General features: G+C 37.4%; 1 protein-coding gene across 4 annotated transcripts in view; it reads left to right on the forward strand.

Annotated features, from left to right (window-relative positions):
- Positions 1–17,041, forward strand: part of LOC149141938 (phospholipase A I-like protein) — a 213,942-nt gene that overhangs the window by 73,733 nt on the left and 123,168 nt on the right. For 2 of the 4 annotated variants that reach the window (XM_089449992.1, XM_089449989.1), the window contains exons 2-10: positions 7,487–7,634; positions 7,834–7,912; positions 8,086–8,239; positions 8,333–8,548; positions 8,829–9,074; positions 9,173–9,335; positions 9,433–9,693; positions 9,810–9,931; positions 10,024–10,185. In XM_089449992.1, coding sequence (XP_089306118.1) covers positions 7,487–7,634; positions 7,834–7,912; positions 8,086–8,239; positions 8,333–8,548; positions 8,829–9,074; positions 9,173–9,335; positions 9,433–9,693; positions 9,810–9,931; positions 10,024–10,185 — 1,551 coding nt within the window. The remainder of the gene's footprint in view (positions 1–7,486; positions 7,635–7,833; positions 7,913–8,085; positions 8,240–8,332; positions 8,549–8,828; positions 9,075–9,172; positions 9,336–9,432; positions 9,694–9,809; positions 9,932–10,023; positions 10,186–17,041) is intronic. The other 2 variants (XM_089449991.1, XM_089449990.1) reach the window with 2 other exon arrangements.

Genomic DNA, 17,041 nt, shown 5'->3' on the forward strand with positions numbered 1-17,041 from the left:
TTTGAAGCTAAATTGACTCCATTTCTCTTCACGTGTGTTGATCCTTGACCCCATATAGTCCCCCAAAAATATATATTGGTAAGCTAATGCATTGATCTTCTATCTTCCATCACCTTTTTCCTTCCAAAATCCTTTAAACCATCTTTTTGGGGTTTTCTTTTCAAAATCACCTTGTAACTCCTTGATTGTGTGTATTAGGGGATCTTCTCTTTAATGGAAATATGCAAATTACCCAAAAAGTCCTAGCAATCCTATATTCCACCTGAAACCCTAATTGGTCAAACTTTGGTTGGTGGTAATAAGAGTAGAATCCTTAAGGGGCCCTTGACTTGATTTGACTAGGCCATTAGATCTTTAAGAGTAGACCTACTAGGGAGAACTCCCCTTGAGCTAGAGGAGAGTTGGCTAGAAGTGAGAAGAGGGTGGTGAGGTGATAGTGGTCCTCCCCTTGAATTACATAGGTTCTCACACTTGAGCTTTAGGACTTTATCCTGAGAAGTGCGATATTTTGCTATAACAAGCATGAAGGCTTAAAATCTAGACAAGCACCTCATGGTTCTTCATAAATTACAAAGAACCTGTAGCCTTAATTGGCAAAAATTTGGCATGTGCATAATTTCTAGAATTTGAAAGAAAATGTTACAATTTGCAAATGAGGTGTATCAAATAGTTTTATTTGAATGCATACTTCTTGTAGGGACTGTGCTACAACAAAGAACAAGTAAATATCATAATTGAAGAGTAAATATGGAAGATGTACAAAGACCCTACAATCACGAGGAAGAAGTTAGAGGCATGAATATAAGTGTGGAAAATGAAGAGATTGAGTCTAAAGGATATAGAAGCGACATAGATCCATTAGAGATGGTAGCAATTATAATGTACCCTTTGTAGAATATGCTAGCAGCTAGTTCCTTCAACAAAAATTCAAAATTTTTCTTTGAGGCCTTTTAACAAACAATTAGTGAACATATATTTCGTCAATCACTTGGCAAGCAAGGTAATGAACACTTCCAGCAAGAATATATAAAGGGTAAATCAAAATTTTATTAACTAGTGCAAAGATATTACAATGTCAGATCAATAATAGTACCCGGAAACCAATTCCAACAAAAGGCTGGATCAACTTGGCCTCTGAAAAGTCAACACAAATCTTCAGAAATAACTTGGCCTAGAGAGGAGATCGTCCTGGTAAATAATGTCTGCAAGCTTAGCAATAACTCAACCTTCCTAATGGGTAGCTCGAACTGAGAATGACACTCGGCCTCCAGAAGACAAATGAGCAACTTGACCATTGAATAATAACCTCGGCCTCTCAAAGATATGAAAGGAAACTCGACCTCCAATGTCAAAGTTGACCTCCTAGAATATAAGATCTTGACCTCCTGAAATAGCAAGCACCAAGTCGACCTCTAGCTGGGCATTTTGGACTCCAAAGAAATACAAATTGGTCTCCAAAATAAATAGAACTCGGCCCCTTTAAAGAGATGAACTCGGCCTCCCAACAAGAAATATACTTGGCCTCTCCAAAGAAGAAATCGAGCAATTGGCCTCCAATACAATGTATCCTCGACCTTCAAGAGAAAGTAGGCCCTCGGCCTTAATAAATTCTGGAACTTGACCTCCTTAGGAAAATTGATACTTGGTCACCCCATCTCTAAACTCAACCCAAGGAAATAAGCAATCAAACTTGGCCCTTTGAAGATAAATTCGATCTTCAACAACAACTCAATCTTCAGTAATGAGCATTACTTTGGCACTGGAGAAACGCCTGTAAGATCACGTGCAAATTGAGTACAAGTGGAAATCTAAATGATTTCCCACAATGCCATCTAGGGTGGCAATTGATGTCCACCGAAATTGGATGAGTACTATCCAGGGTGGCAATTGATGTCCACCGAAATTGGATGAGTACTAGCTAGGGTTGCAATTGATGTCCCCCAAAATTAGTTTGAGAATTTCCCTGAAAACCCTCGAGTTAGACTCACTTGAGCCCAAATCCAATCACAAGTGATAGTCACCAAAATAGAATGAATGAGGAATGGCCTTCTTTCCCTTTTTATAAGACTTTGCCGGATCTTCTCCAATCTTCTAGAACTCTGCTTTTTAATATTTTATTGATGAAGTCGCTTATATCCTCCAAGTGACTTTTTTGCTCCTTTTTATTAATAATAATTTGCCCCTTTTATTATTAATAATAATATCAATGTGAGTTGGGCCAAAAATCACTTTGTCCCCTTAATAATTTCCTTTTTCTAGCCTAAAGGAGACGAGTTAAGCTAGTGGGAAGATATCACTATGCTCAAGTGATTGGGGACATTACAACAACCATGAGGAGTTTGAAGATGGAGGTGCAAAGTTATAGAGTTGATAATGAGAGGTTGTTAAAAGCTCAAGAGGAGCAAAGTTAGATAACTCTCAATTGTTACAAAGTTTAAATTAGTTGGTGAGGAAAATAAAGAATGGATAAAGTTTAAGACATGAGGAAGAACACATACCTGATTCAAGGAGGGATAGTTACAACAAACCCAGGTACTCAAGAGGTGCTACTAGAATTCAAATGCATCATCATTCACCAATTCATTCAGCCAAGATGTCATATACATATGAAGAATCCAAGAGTAGCTTAGAAATATCCCCAATTAGGCACCAAAGAAGAAGACGTGAACGAGATAGTGTGCAAGGAGAGCTTAAGAAGATTAAGTCGCCAACCTTTGATGATGAAAATGAAAGGGGAGGGGATGTTGAAGCTTGGTTGCTAGGGATAAGGAAGAATTTTCAGTTGCATAGCGACTCATTCAATTTAGAAACCAGGATTACCATATACCATTTACAAGGAAAGGCTTGTATGTGGTGGGATTAGTTGAAGAAAGTAAAGCACTTAAATTAGAAGATGATTTATTGGAAGCAATTCAAGAAATATCTCCAGTAGAAATACCATTATGAACATTGCTATGATAAGAAGATACAGGTTTTCTTTAAATTTCGAGAACATGACAAGAAATATGATAAGTTTTTGGAACTACTAAGATATGTGGGGTTTATTAAGGACGAAAATGTGAAGATATAGAAATTCATAAGTGGACTACCATCATTTTACAAGGACAAGATCTAATTTGATAAACCTAAGACTGGACTTGACCATGTCATTAACTAGACTAAACCATGTCATTGACTGAACTTGATTTGGTGGAGCTTGAAGGAGACTTCCAAGTACAGTCAATTATGTATATTGGATAGGAACATCATAGTGCTTAGGAATAGAGCCATAGGGGTAGGTAAATGTCCAATCAACCTGGTACATCCCTAAAGAAGCAACATGGGAGCTGGAGGTTGCAATAGAAGACATACCCACATCTATTTTGAAAATTTGATGCAAAAGTTATATATATATATATATACATTGTGATGTGCACCAAGGACAATGCAATAATTACGGGGAGGGGAATGTTACACCCCAATTTTGATTTCCAGATTTGCAATGTATGTTTGTATCTTTGATGAATGGCCAATGGCCAAAAGATGTGAAATTTAAATATTGTACATTAATAATAAAAATACATTACTAGCTATAGATGGAGGAGGAGAAGAGCATGGGAGGCTATAATTCATCATTCCATAAGAGGAATGAAAGGGGGTTGAAAAAGAGCAGGAAAGCAAAATATTGATGTTTTATCCTAAACCTAAGTCCATGCCTCATATTATTGTAAGTTATATTAACCTTTGGATTAATTGCAAAGTGAGGTATGTGGGGCTTCTTAGGAAGCCACCTGGCAACTTGTGAATATGCTAATATAATCTTTGCCTTTTGATCGCTGGGAGATGTTTTTACATTCATTTTTCTCAAAGGTTGCCAGAGAGCCTAGGTTGTAGAGCTATGACCTGTGATATAATGAGTATGGCTGTTATGAATTCCATGTGGAAATTATGCACATGTGCATAATTTCCACATGGAATTCGTAACAACGAGGAATTGTTGCCATTGAGTGAAATTCTATTACGATTAAAAATTCCTATAGTCCCCAATAGAGAGATTCCCTGGCTGACCTGTGCTAGAGCCCTAGAGGGAAGTAGGATAGTTCGATGGATTGCGTAGCAGAGAAGGGGATCTCATTCCTTGGGTTGTGCAGGTTGATGGGAAAGAGAGTTGTGCTAGTTTTTGTAGCATTGTAGGTGTTCTAGTCTCAAAACATTGTGGAGAGGCTAAAACACATGAGATCTCCAAAACCCAGAAATGTTTATGGAAATTCCACCTAGAGATGGCTCAATTAGATTATTAGCCTATTTTAAAATATTTTCCAAGTCTAAACTTAGGGAATATGGTTAATTAATCAGTATTAATTGAGATAATGTGAGAATTCTTTAGAAACTCACACAGATCGACAAGGAATTAATTTGGGCCCTTGATTAAGTTCTAATCTTGGCCGTTGGTGCTACAACAGGGGATTATAAGAAGAAGTTGATGGGTAGATGGAGAAGACACTTGTGAGAACCACAAAGAGTTCAATTTCCTTGAGAGTTCGGTTTTCCAGAGAGCTAGCAGTGTTGGGAGATTTCAAGCTTCAGTAGGGAAGCAGAGACAAAGAGGGGCAGGGATAGTGATTCGCATGAAGTTTTCCAAATCAGGAAAGGCAGCAGCAAGAGGCTGAGTTATTCCCAGTGAGGCAGCGCAGAGGACTGCGTAGCCAACTTTAGAGAGCAATTCGATTTAGTCGAGGGAAAAATTGATTAAGCTTCCAGAGGCCTAGAAAGTCTTCCAGAAGGTCGGGGAATCATTTTCCTTAGCAGAGATAGATAGAACAACTTCATCAGAGGTAGTTCCGGTCTAAACGTCCAAGGGTTTGCGCAAGCACTGCGTAGAGAGTCAAGGAGGACAAGTTTTCTGAGGCAAAGTTGTGCCGGGGTTGCTTGTGGAGGAAGGGAAATTCCATTAAATAATTTTGGCCAGATTTTCTTGCTGTTTAGATTGTCAGTTGGGCATCCATAGATTGTACTAAGTTTTCATTGTCGCATAATAATAAAACCCTTAGCTCTTGCACCAATTTTCCCAAGTTGGGTTTTTTCGGGGACTTTTGTCCAAAAATAATTGTGTTAATTATTGTGTGTGCTAGTATTTTCTCAATTTCCAGCGCTATTTTGCTTCCGTAGATTATTTGTGAAAATCATAGTGTGAATTATTTGATATTTGCCGTAGCAGATAAATTGTTAAATAAATTAACGATTAGGAAAATAATTTCCAGTTGCTGTGATAGATGAAATTTTCACAAGTTGGTGGGTTGGAATTGTTCAAGTTGGCATATTGTGAATTGCTGGGAAATTGGGCTATGTGAGACAACCATAGGATTAACTCATCTTTTGTTGGAAAATCAGAAAGGCAGAAATATTTTCTCTTTGTTCATAATTACTTGTGATTATTAATATAATCTTTTTTTATGTTATTCTTTTATCTTAGTTCATCAAGCAATTACCAAAACCAAAACACAAAGATCAAAGACACCAGATGTAGGCACACAACTAGGGCAAAACCCCTATATAGGGGAAAACCCAGTCAAGAACTCTTCCTTCAGTAATTCAAAATGAGATAGACCAAGACCCTAGACCAAAAGACGTTCCTCCTCCACCAAATCAGCTCTTCCTTCTGATAGATGATCTCTTCCAAAGTTACAAAGTACCAGCTTCTCAAATGCAACTTCAACCCAAAATTTCGACACCAACTTCAAAACTTCGACCCAACTTTAGGACTACAGTTTTGATCTAGCAACATCAGTAGCTCTAGCCTAGCAACTTCACACATTCGACCTTGATGCAGCTTCATAGCTTCGATGCAACTTCGCAGCTTTGACCTTGATGCAACTTCACAACTTCGATGCAGCTTCACAACTATGATGCAGTTTCCGAGCTTCGATGAAGCTTCAGAGTTTTGTTGCACATGAGAGAGAGAGAGACCCAAAAACTTCGATTCCAACTTCCTTCTTGAACTTCACACTTTTTCTGCTCCCAGTTATTGCAATTCGAACTTGTATGAGATGAGTGACAAATGAGGTCGAGTTGCTCCAATATATAGGCTTCTTGTGAGGTCGAATTCCCTTGTTGAGGCCGACTTGCCCTTCCTCGAGGCCGACTTGATGGAGGAGACCTACAAGACCTAAAATACAATAAAATAAATTTCTTCTTTGACAAATGAATCCCAAGAATGATTATTTACAATATGACATGGACAAGAACACTTGATATAAAACCTAGAAGCCTGCAATGGAGGCTATGACCTAAAAACAATTGACCCAAGAATGAAACCCATGCTTTAATAAGTCAATTTATTTAATAATAAAATTTCTTTTTCTTTCTTTTGATAGATATAATACGTCATGACTCAAATACAATTATGAAGACTGGCACTAGTTACATTCTTCAACATCCTTGTGGAGTCATAGCCTCATTTTGGGGTTGGTCCTGTTGTGGAAAGGATATGGCAACACAAAGCCTATGGTTGGGTGGATTGTCCTTTGCTTTCAGCCATTTGGTGTTTATTGACATAAAGGTAAGTGTTAGTGCTTATGTGTTACACCGAGCTTAATGGTGGTTATGTTATGAATTTAATGCTGTTCTATCTACATGAATGGATGAATTCCACACTGTGTCTATGACTGATAATTATATTGCATAAACCTACTTGTCATGTTATGTGCATTCATAAATTCATCACAAGGCAAGAGGATTTTCGTATAAGAGTATAGAAGTGGAAAAATTATGAAATTCAGAAGTACCTAGTATCCTCAATGGGTGATTGAGGGTATTTGGTACGTTACATCCGATGTAAACAGATCCTTCTGAATCCAGTACCATACCCACATCCAATTTAAAATTGTGTTCACTCATAATATCCTCGGATCCTCTTGGGATTTGATTCCTAAATGTTGTCTCTAAAGGTTTTTGAAAACCCTGATTTGACTAATCTCACAATCCTAAAATTATAAAAATTTACTGCACCTACTCTCGTGTGGAACTTTTCAGTAACTTTGGCCATACACTTGAGGACTTGTGCTGCTGTGGAATGTCAATGTGTTTTATCTGAAGTTGGTTTCGGAAGTTGCTCGAATGGGATATTTTAATGAGAAACATAGTACTCTGCTATAAAGTGATTATCTGATTTACAGAAGGATTATCTTGAGAAAATTTCTTTGATTTTTTAAATGGCCATGGGCTGTCTGAGATGGATCAGAACTGCTTTCTTATTGCATGTTGTCTCTTCTGAGTTGAGTTTTAAGATGCACGGTTTAGAAATGATATATATTTGCATTTGATCTATCTGATTGAGCAGGTCGCTAAGAAGATGACAGTGTTCCAAGTTCTAGTAGATAGTGTTCTACAGAAATTTAACATGTAGAGTTTTGTGCTTTCAAACGTTACTGCTTTTTATGGTTTTTACTGGAAAGTGAAAGTTTTCTGTGCATATTTTGAAACTAATCCTTGCTTGATTTGATTACAGGTTCTGCCAGTCGAGCTGATCCGGTTACCATTACTTGAGAGGTTACTTTTAGACAACAATAGATTATCACTTTTGCCCCCAGAGCTTGGTGAGCTAAAATGTCTGAAAGTTCTTAGGGTCGATCATAATATGCTAGTCTCTGTTCCTGGTATGTTCTAGATTATATTGGTATGTCAAGATAAAATTTCGATACACATTATTTGTTTGTTTTATTTTTATTTTTAATTAATACAGTGAAATTATAGACTTGTTTTGTTATACAAAATAGTTATTAAACCCATATTACTGTGTAGTGAGTTGTTAAGGTAATTTTGAAAATTCATCCGGTCTGTGTTGTATGCAAACAGTTGAACTCAGGCAATGTGTTGGTCTGGTTGAATTGTCCCTTGAATATAACAAACTGGTGCGCCCACTTCTGGATTTCAGGTCATTCATTAACTATGGTTCTACTTCTCATAAAGATGTAATGAATTTGTTTAAGGGTAGAATGATGTATATTTGCATCAAGTAGACATGCAGTGCTGTGTTATAATGTATGTTTTCAGTTAAAATACCTGTAGAATCAAGGCAGTGTTGCTCTTTTTTCTGCATTATTGCAGGGCGATGGCAGAATTACGAATATTGCGTCTGTTTGGGAACCCCCTTGAATTCTTGCCTGAAATTTTGCCATTATCCAATCTTCGCAACTTATCACTAGCCAATGTTCGAATTGAAGGTGATCAAGCTTTATCATCTGTAAATGTGCAAATAGAGGTAAAGTCATATGAAGAAAGGAATCTATTAGACTGAAAGGTTTTTTTATTATTTTGTTTCACATAAGGCATTAAGTAACATCTGTGATTGTAGTTGCAGACAGAGAACAGCTCTTATTTTGTTCCATCAAGACACAAGCTCAGTGCCTTCTTTTCCCTTGTTTTCCGATTCTCATCATGTCATCATCTTCTTCTTGCATCCGCATTGGCCAAAATCACTCAAGATAACAACAATCGTACTGCAATTGGTAGAGATGAGAATGCTGTTCGGCAACTTATAAGCATGATGAGTAGTGACAACCGCCATGTGGTTTGTAGCTATGCTTTATATGGCTCCTGAAAATGTTTACAAGTATTTGAATATCAAAAATGGAATTTTTTGAAAATTTATGAAATGCAAAATGTATCAATAATGATCATTGAGCACTATTTTAAGGCAAAGTAAGTTATCAATGGAAAATATTAACCGATTAAACGATAAATAATCTGAACTGAAATATGTTTTGAAATAGATTTTTATGTACTGTTTTGATGATAGGTTTATGGCCGAGGGAGACATTTTATCTAACTTTATTAAACTGACTCTGCAGGTGGAGCAGGCTTGCTCAGCTCTTTCATCTTTGGCATCAGATACTTCTTTGGCAATGTTCTTAATGAAAACTGACGTACTGCAGCCTATTGAATCAGTTTTGAAGTCATCTGTTCCAGAAGAACTCATATCAGTATTAAAAGTTGTGGTCAATCTAGCATTTTCTTCTGATGCAGTGGCATCAAAAATGCTCACGAGGGAAGTCATGAAATCCTTAAAGCTGTTGTGCGCACACAAAGAAATGAAGGCAAGATTTCTCAAAAATCCTAGCTTGTTGTTGATATGTGTTTGACTATTTTCACACACCCAGCTTGAGATATTCATGAAATGACAATCTGTAACCAGGTTCAACAATTGGCTCTACTGGCTGTTGGCAATTTAGCATTTTGCTGGGAGAATCGACGCACTTTAGTTGCATCTGAAAGCTTGCGTGAACTTCTTGTCCGTCTGACTGCTGGCCCAACATCTTGTATATCTAAAGCTGCTGCACGTGCTTTAGCTATACTGGGTGTGTATTGAAATTGCATATAGGATACATTAACAGTTTGCTTATACTAGAGATTGAAATCAGAGAACCATTTACTGAGACTCAAAGTGCATTTCAGGAGAGAATGAGCATCTACGACGAGCGATAAAAGGGAAAGCTGTTGGAAAGCAAGGTTTGCGTATATTGTCCATGGATGGAGGTGGTATGAAAGGTCTAGCTACAGTACAGATGCTTCGAAAGATAGAGCAAGGAACTGGGAAGCGTATTCATGAAATCTTTGACCTTATATGTGGTACTTCCACCGGTGGAATGCTAGCCATTGCTTTAGGAATCAAACACTTGAGTTTGGATCACTGTGAAGAAATTTATAAAAAGCTTGGTATGTGTTATCCCTCTCAAATGATACTCAGTATGTGATGGCATGTTTTGCCCCTCCTGGAAATCTATATCATGCAGTAGTATGTAAGTTGACCATTTCTTGTATTCATGTCTCAGGGAAACTGGTTTTTGCTGAGCCTATACCAAAAGATAATGAAGCTGCAACCTGGAGGGAGAAGTTAGATCAATTGTACAAAAGTTCTTCACAAAATTTCCGTGTTGTAGTACATGGCTCTAAGGTATTATCCCTTTGCACAGATGCAGTCAGATGTTTTGAGAAATCGGAAAGAACATTTATCTAGCAGTTTTCTTACTATAATTTCTGGTGCAGCATAGTGCAGATCAGTTTGAGAGGTTACTGAAAGAAATCTGTGCGGATGAAGATGGAGATCTTCTAATAGACTCAGCTGTGAGGAACATACCTAAGGTTTTTGTTGTTTCATCGCTTGTAAATGTAATGCCAGCTCGACCTTTCCTATTCAGAAACTACCAGGTAATTATTTTGAGTCCATGCATTGGAGCTCTTTATGCAATACTGGAAAGATTATTTACTGATAGACACAAATTACCAAAAAATGATCAGTGGGATGATTATAATTTAGAAAGAGAATTCAGGGTGTCAAGAAGACATCTCTAAGTCAAGTTGAGGAGTGACTCAGTATAGAGTATTTTTCTGGCAGAGTACTGAAGATAAATTGTAAATAAGTTTCTAGAATGGCACAAATGATGTTGCTGCTGCTGTCATGGTGGTAATCATGTGGTAAGGGTAGCAGTCATCATATACCTTTATTGTAGCAGCCTCCAAAGTCCAGACAATGAGTAGAGTCATTGATAATGTGTCAGCTTGCTTATTTGAATTTTTTTTAAGATATGTAATGTTTATTTCATTTTATTATATATTGGGGCAAGAGCCAGGTGGATGATGGGTACCACATATTGGTATTTGCTATATGTTTGAGACATTCTATGTAATTTTATTAATAATCATGCAAAGGGTGAAGTACTTGGTCAAATCCCAGCCTCCTAGACACATAGGTGTGCATGTGCACACTTGTTATAGACCATAGTTGAATGGGTGTTGTTGTTGCTCAAATTGTACAGGCATTGCGACAACAACTTAGGTCGGGGGCTGTCATCTTGATCCCCTACCTCTCCGTTCTAGCTGTCTCCCAATAATAGGCTATGGGGGGTAGACCCTATGGAAATGAGATGATGAAGGACAAGTTGGGAACCAAAGAGTCCGGGAGACACAGTTGAATGGCCTAGCTACTTGGTTAAATTTAGCAAGATTTTAGGGATTAGATTATATAATATTCGAGACCAGTGCCTTATGGAGTCAACACTCTTGCTTTATAAAATTGAGACCAAGTGCTGGATGGACCACTGCTGCCAGATGCAAAGAACTTGGTTATTTTTAATTAAATGCCTGATCTAAATATGATCTCTCCTTAATTGTTTTAAAACTAGGTTCCGAGGCAGCGGGTGATAGGAGCCTAACAAAAGGTATTGTTAATCAAGCCCTTGCTCTTTATTTTTGAGGAATTTTTGAATTTCTCATTTAACACATTTTTTATTAGCTTAAAAATAATTATTTTGAGCTAATTTGCTTAAAAAAATGACTTTGACTTCGCCACCAAGGCCCAAGGGTCCAATTTTTTTGAAATTTTTAATATTCCCAATATTATAGTGTAATGTTCCTAATAGGAAATTATTAGTGAATAACATAAATACATTCTTATGAACAATACCAAAAAATGGAAAACATACATAAATAGTAGATACACATATATTGGCACCAAAACTGGGTCTTTCTATTAAAATTTGAGCTAAATAAGTACAATACAGTGAGGGAAAGAGGAACCTGGGCTTGTTACAACAAGCAAGAAAAGCCCCAGGTTGAGGAAACACCGCCAAAGTGCTCAAATATCAGCCCAACTAAGCTTTGCGCAGACCCAGTGAATTCCCGCTCTTGCTGCTAGAAGAAAATGGTGATATTTGCCTCTCTGGCACTCAGAACCTCCTAAAATTGTCGCTAGTGTCTCACCACAATGTGCTCAACCAAACCCAGGAAGGAATCTGCCCCAAACCAACCACCCGGAAAACCCACAAAATGATGCAATTACCGGTTGAATAATAAAACGTACTGCTGAACAAAAAAGAGATTTTTGACCTGAATACTACCCGGAAAATTCTGCAAATTTAACCCCGGACTCCTCTCAACAAACCCACAAAAACCTAGGAAGGGATTTGGCTAATTTTGACCTTCCAAAATTGCCCTATTTTGGCACTACGCCCTCCTGAACAAAGACTGCGTCCCCCAGTGATGAAATCTGTTGAAATCCTCCTTATTCCTCCTCAATCTGCTAAGGAAGTGTTTTAGGAAATTTCCCTTATAGTAGGAGAGGCGTTCTACCACAAATTTCGGCACTCAAGAGCTGAGCCCGACACCACACAAATCTGTCCATCGCCCCCCCCCCGCGTAGGCCTTGAAAAGAGAAATACTTCTTGCCCAAAAGCAACAATCTCTAGTCTCCAAATTCTCCACAAGGCTTAGCCTTCCCCTGGAGCAGCTTCACTAAATTTCTCCTGTCAAAAACACCCCCGAGATCCCACTGGAAAGAGTGATATGATTTCCCTACTGTGTCCTCCCCGGAGTATGAATTGGCTGAAGGAAACCTGTTGAAATGGGTTCCAAACTTTGCAAATCTCCTCACCCAAGTAGCAATAGATTACCTCCCTAGGGTTTCACTCGTGGTCCACCGAAGAAGAGGGTGATATTTCCCTTAGGAAACCTCTGGTGCTAAACAACACTTGTGACTCAGCTGAACAACTTGAGAAACAATGTGTGAATGTCAAATTATCAAAAAGCTCCCCCATGCTGCCTTCAACCCTCTATTTATAATTGGTGCCTCACCTTTCCTTGTGGGTACCTTGGCCAAATATTTGGACCTCCTTCCCACAATCGATTTTTCCTCCATGGGGTACGTATTCCTTGAGGGGTGGCCTCCACATTCCACTAAGGTTGAAATTTTCGATTTCTCTTAAGTCCCATGTACCAAAAATAACTCCAATGCCCAGATTACAAAATTGTGCTATGCGTAGCACTTGTCCAATAAACTCGGTTAATCCTATTAAATTAAAAATCAAAATTGGGGATATTACATACATGCACTGTGACAACGACTCAGGTCGGGGGTTGTTACCTTGATCCCCAACTTCTCCGTTCTAGTTGTCTTCCAACAATAGGCTATGGAGGGTAGACCCTATGCAAATGAGATGATGAAGAACAAGTTGGGAACCAATGAGTCGGGGAGACACAGTTGAATGGCCTAGCTACTTGGTTAAATTTAGCAAGATTTTAAGGATTAGATTATATAATATTTGAGACCAGTGCCTTATGGAGTCAACATTCTCGCTTTATAAAATTGATACCAAGTGCCAGAAGGACAACTGCTGCTTTGGTGCTTTTCTAACGTATATGAAATGCAAATCCTAAGACGTAGGTGAGATGCAAAGAACTTGGTTATTTTTAATTAAATGCCTGATCTAAATATGACCTTCCCTTAACTGTTTTGAGGCTAGACTCCGAGGCATCCGGTGATAGGAACCTAACAGAAGGTATCGTTAATCAAGCCCTTGCTCTTTATTTCTGAGGAATTTTTGAATTTCTCATTTAACACATTTTTTATTAGCTCAAAAATAATTATTTTGAGCTAATTTCCATTTGGAGGATTTATCTATAAATTAGAAACCATTTGCTTCTCAAGATACCGAAAATTTTGTAATGAAGCACTGAGTCAAGCTCTGCCACTGTAATATTTTTCTGGAAATAATAAAGAAATCTTTGGGGTTTATTCATGGTGGTGTTCCTCTTCTGCTTCTTGTGGTAAACTTTTTTTTGAATCGTGTTCTTAATGCTCTATTGTAATTAATTTTTTGTAAGTTATTTTTTCATTAGCTAGTTGTTGGATCAGGGATCTCTAGATCTTGAGATTTATTGTGTTATCTAGTCTCTAGTGATCTAATAACTTGCTCTTAAGTGTGTAGAGAATTTTATGGTATTCAGATCTTGGGCACGAGGGGAAGTCTTCGGTTGGACCAGCCAACTCCCAAGACAAGAAAGCTTAAGAGCCCATTGTGTTAAACTTCAAGACTTATCTAACGATTTGTTTTGTAGAGATTTGGCCATTGCTCACCATATTATTTCTCTTATCTATTTGAATTTCTTTGTGCTCCAATTGATAGATCTGCTAATTAGAGCTATTAATCACTAAACAAGGGAATGGAGTTGGATTCATGTTCCTCTTGATCTAGTCCATTGTTAATATTTTAGATTAGTTTTGTAAATAATTTTTATCTAACTCTTGTACATTTATTTTTTTTCATTTTTTTTGTATATAGCATTTGGGGTTTGTTTAATTCCCGCAAATCTGAAGAGGAGGATTAAATTGGTTTGGGGATTTCTCTAATAAAATTTTGCAGGTGGATCTGATCCATTGTTCCCTGAAGTATTCTAATTGTAAAGGGATCAATTTTGTAAGCTTGAGGAGAGGATTGTATCTAAAATTCCTAGTCATTGTAATCTCTCTTAAGTTTTGAGGAGTCCTTCCTTCTTGTCTTGAAGGGCTTCCTTCCCATGCAATTCTGATAGTAAAAGACACATTTTTCTCTTGGGGAGCTTGGGACTTAGATCCCTTGACATCCTCATCTCCTTATTTCAAAAGGAGAACTAACATACTAACTTACTTCTGCCTATTAACTTGCATTTGCATTCTAACTTCATTTGCATTTCATAGTTTAATCTTTTTGTTGCATTTCATCATTTTGAAAATCACTGTTAGCAATCTGTTTGTCTTTTAGTTATTTGTGTTGATATCATTAAATTTCACTTGCTCCTATTCTCTATATCTCATAAGTGAAGAACACTCTAATAAACGCTATAACTAAAGACTTTTGAAATTGTTATTGTTAACATTGTTTCATTAAGAGATCTTAAGTTTGCTTCATTGAGTTGCTATTGGAAATCTTGTAGCCTTGTGAGCTAAGTTGATATCTCAATAAATTTTGGTTATAAGTGGTTTACATCTTTACATTGAAGCATATTGTCATTATCTCCTCTCTTTGAAGCTATCTAACTTTGTCATCATCTTACACTTGCATCCTAGTTTAGATTGCATCCTTAAAATTTACCTCCAAGCCTAAGCTTGGTTGAAAGAAAGTTAGGACCACCTTTCTTTTGTAGCTTGCGAAGGATAGGCCCTCTTTAGTGGTTAACATGATGACCTTGCAGTCGTTAGAGCCACAATCTATGCAGTGCCAGAGGCACTGGGTGGTTAGATCTCAAGGGGAGGGATCATTAACCAAGCCATAGCTTGCTTCCCCTTGCTTTCTCTCCACAACTTACTCTAGAGACTAGCCTCAAAACAACTAGGAGGAAGGATTCATCTAGATTAGGCATCTTAATTAAAATCAACCAAGATCTTGCATTTCACATTAGCTTAGATCTTGCATTCATTCCTTGTTGATCATTGGTGATTGGAATTGTGGGCTAAATTTATAATTTGCAAGTTTATTGTATTTGGAAATATCATCTTTTCTTGCAATTGTCTTTCTTCAAGGTTCATTGCTCATATATCTGGTTATTTTGGTCTCTACATTTTTGGGTTAACTCTTCTTGCAACCAGTGTTTTAAAAACCGACTGGTTTGAACCGGTAACCGGTCAAACTTACCGGTTAGCTGGCCCGCTGGGTCAAACCGATAGAAAAAGTCCGGTTTGACCCTCCATTTCACCAAAAAAGTGGACAAACCGGTCCTAACTGGCCCTAACCTGGTCGTAATCGGCCCTAAACCGGTTGGTTTATTGCCAGGGCAACTATAAACCCCAAAAAATGCATTTTTATGAGTTTTGAAGCTGTTTTGAGGGAAATTTGGGGTTGTTTTCCTCCAAAATAGCCCCTCTGAGAAAAACATGCCTACCCTCTCATTTTCCTGACACATCTCAACCTTAACAATGTTGGCAATTAATGGTAATGTTAAATTCTTAAAGTAAAAGTGATATTTCCTTTAATTTTCATTTTCATCCTTTTACTTAAAAAGTTAAATTTTTAACATTACCATGAAATGATGCAGGATGTTTGAGAGTGGTTTCGACTTCATTGGATTTCATATGGAGAAACTAGAATTTTAGATTTCACTCAAAATTTAGCAGACTTAATGGTTTTCAGGATTTCATGGTTTGGGGGTTTGCAATGTTTCCATTTGATTCTATCATGCGTGAGGGTATGAGATTGGCATTTGATCAAGAGCATGAAGCCCTTTAAGAACCTTGATCATGGTGGCATTGATTGTTGAACTTTGTTGATGTTGGTGGTACTGATTGTTGAACTCCTCTACCATGGCCTTAACAAGAATGCACCCTTCACTCAAAGGAAAACAACTGGTTAGGCATGCTAATCTTTTTCTACCACATTATAAGGTTGAGGAGATGAACCCTTCACTCAAACCAAAATCATTGGTTAGGCATGTTAAACCTTTTCAATTTCTATCATGTTATAAGGTTGAGCAATCCAAGTCTGAAGACTTTGAGCTAGATGATGTTCATGTATCTCTTGTTGATAATGTTTATGTATTTCTAGTAGTGTTGAATCAATGATGAGTTTCATGAGTGACCATGTTGATCAGTGATTTGTAGTTTTGATGTCTATTTTTGCTACTACTACTAAAGTTGTAGAGGAGTTTTAGGAGTCCTCAAACTCAGAGGCATATTATTTATGTAGCTCATGTTGATGATCTTTTGTCTAGTAGTGGTGATGAGTTTGATCATGATGAGGAGTGATCATGTTGTTGATAACTAATATGTAGACTTGTAGTAGTTCAGTGACCCCATAGCTTAGAGCATTGTTTTCGGACTCTAGAGGCCATTTAGAGCCTCATTGATTATGTATTTTGTTGCGATATGTATTGCACTTGATGCCATTTTGATATATTCACCTTTACATGGTATATAGATGAGAAAACCTTGCATATTTTGTTTCTATTGGCTTGGAATCATGGTTTTAAATCTTAAAAATAATTTCTTTCATTAGAAATTAATTATTTAATGTATTTTTTTAAACCGGTTCGTTTAGACCTGACCAATCCCGGTTTGAAACCCGGTTCATTAGGTGGACCGGTCCGGTCACCGGTTCCAGTTTTTAAAACACTGCTTGCAACGTTATTGTTATTGTAACTTTGAGTATCTATTTCTTGCAAGTCTCTAAATTTCCATTGATCTTTGGTAAGGCACTGGTCTGTGACATTAATATTTTCTATTTGCCTCATTGATGCCAATTGCATTTATCTTTAATAT

This window comes from Pinus tabuliformis, chromosome X, assembly GCF_031772625.1.
Source record: "Pinus tabuliformis cultivar Carrire ecotype Pingquan chromosome X, CPIR1, whole genome shotgun sequence".
NCBI lineage: Eukaryota > Viridiplantae > Streptophyta > Pinopsida > Pinales > Pinaceae > Pinus > Pinus tabuliformis.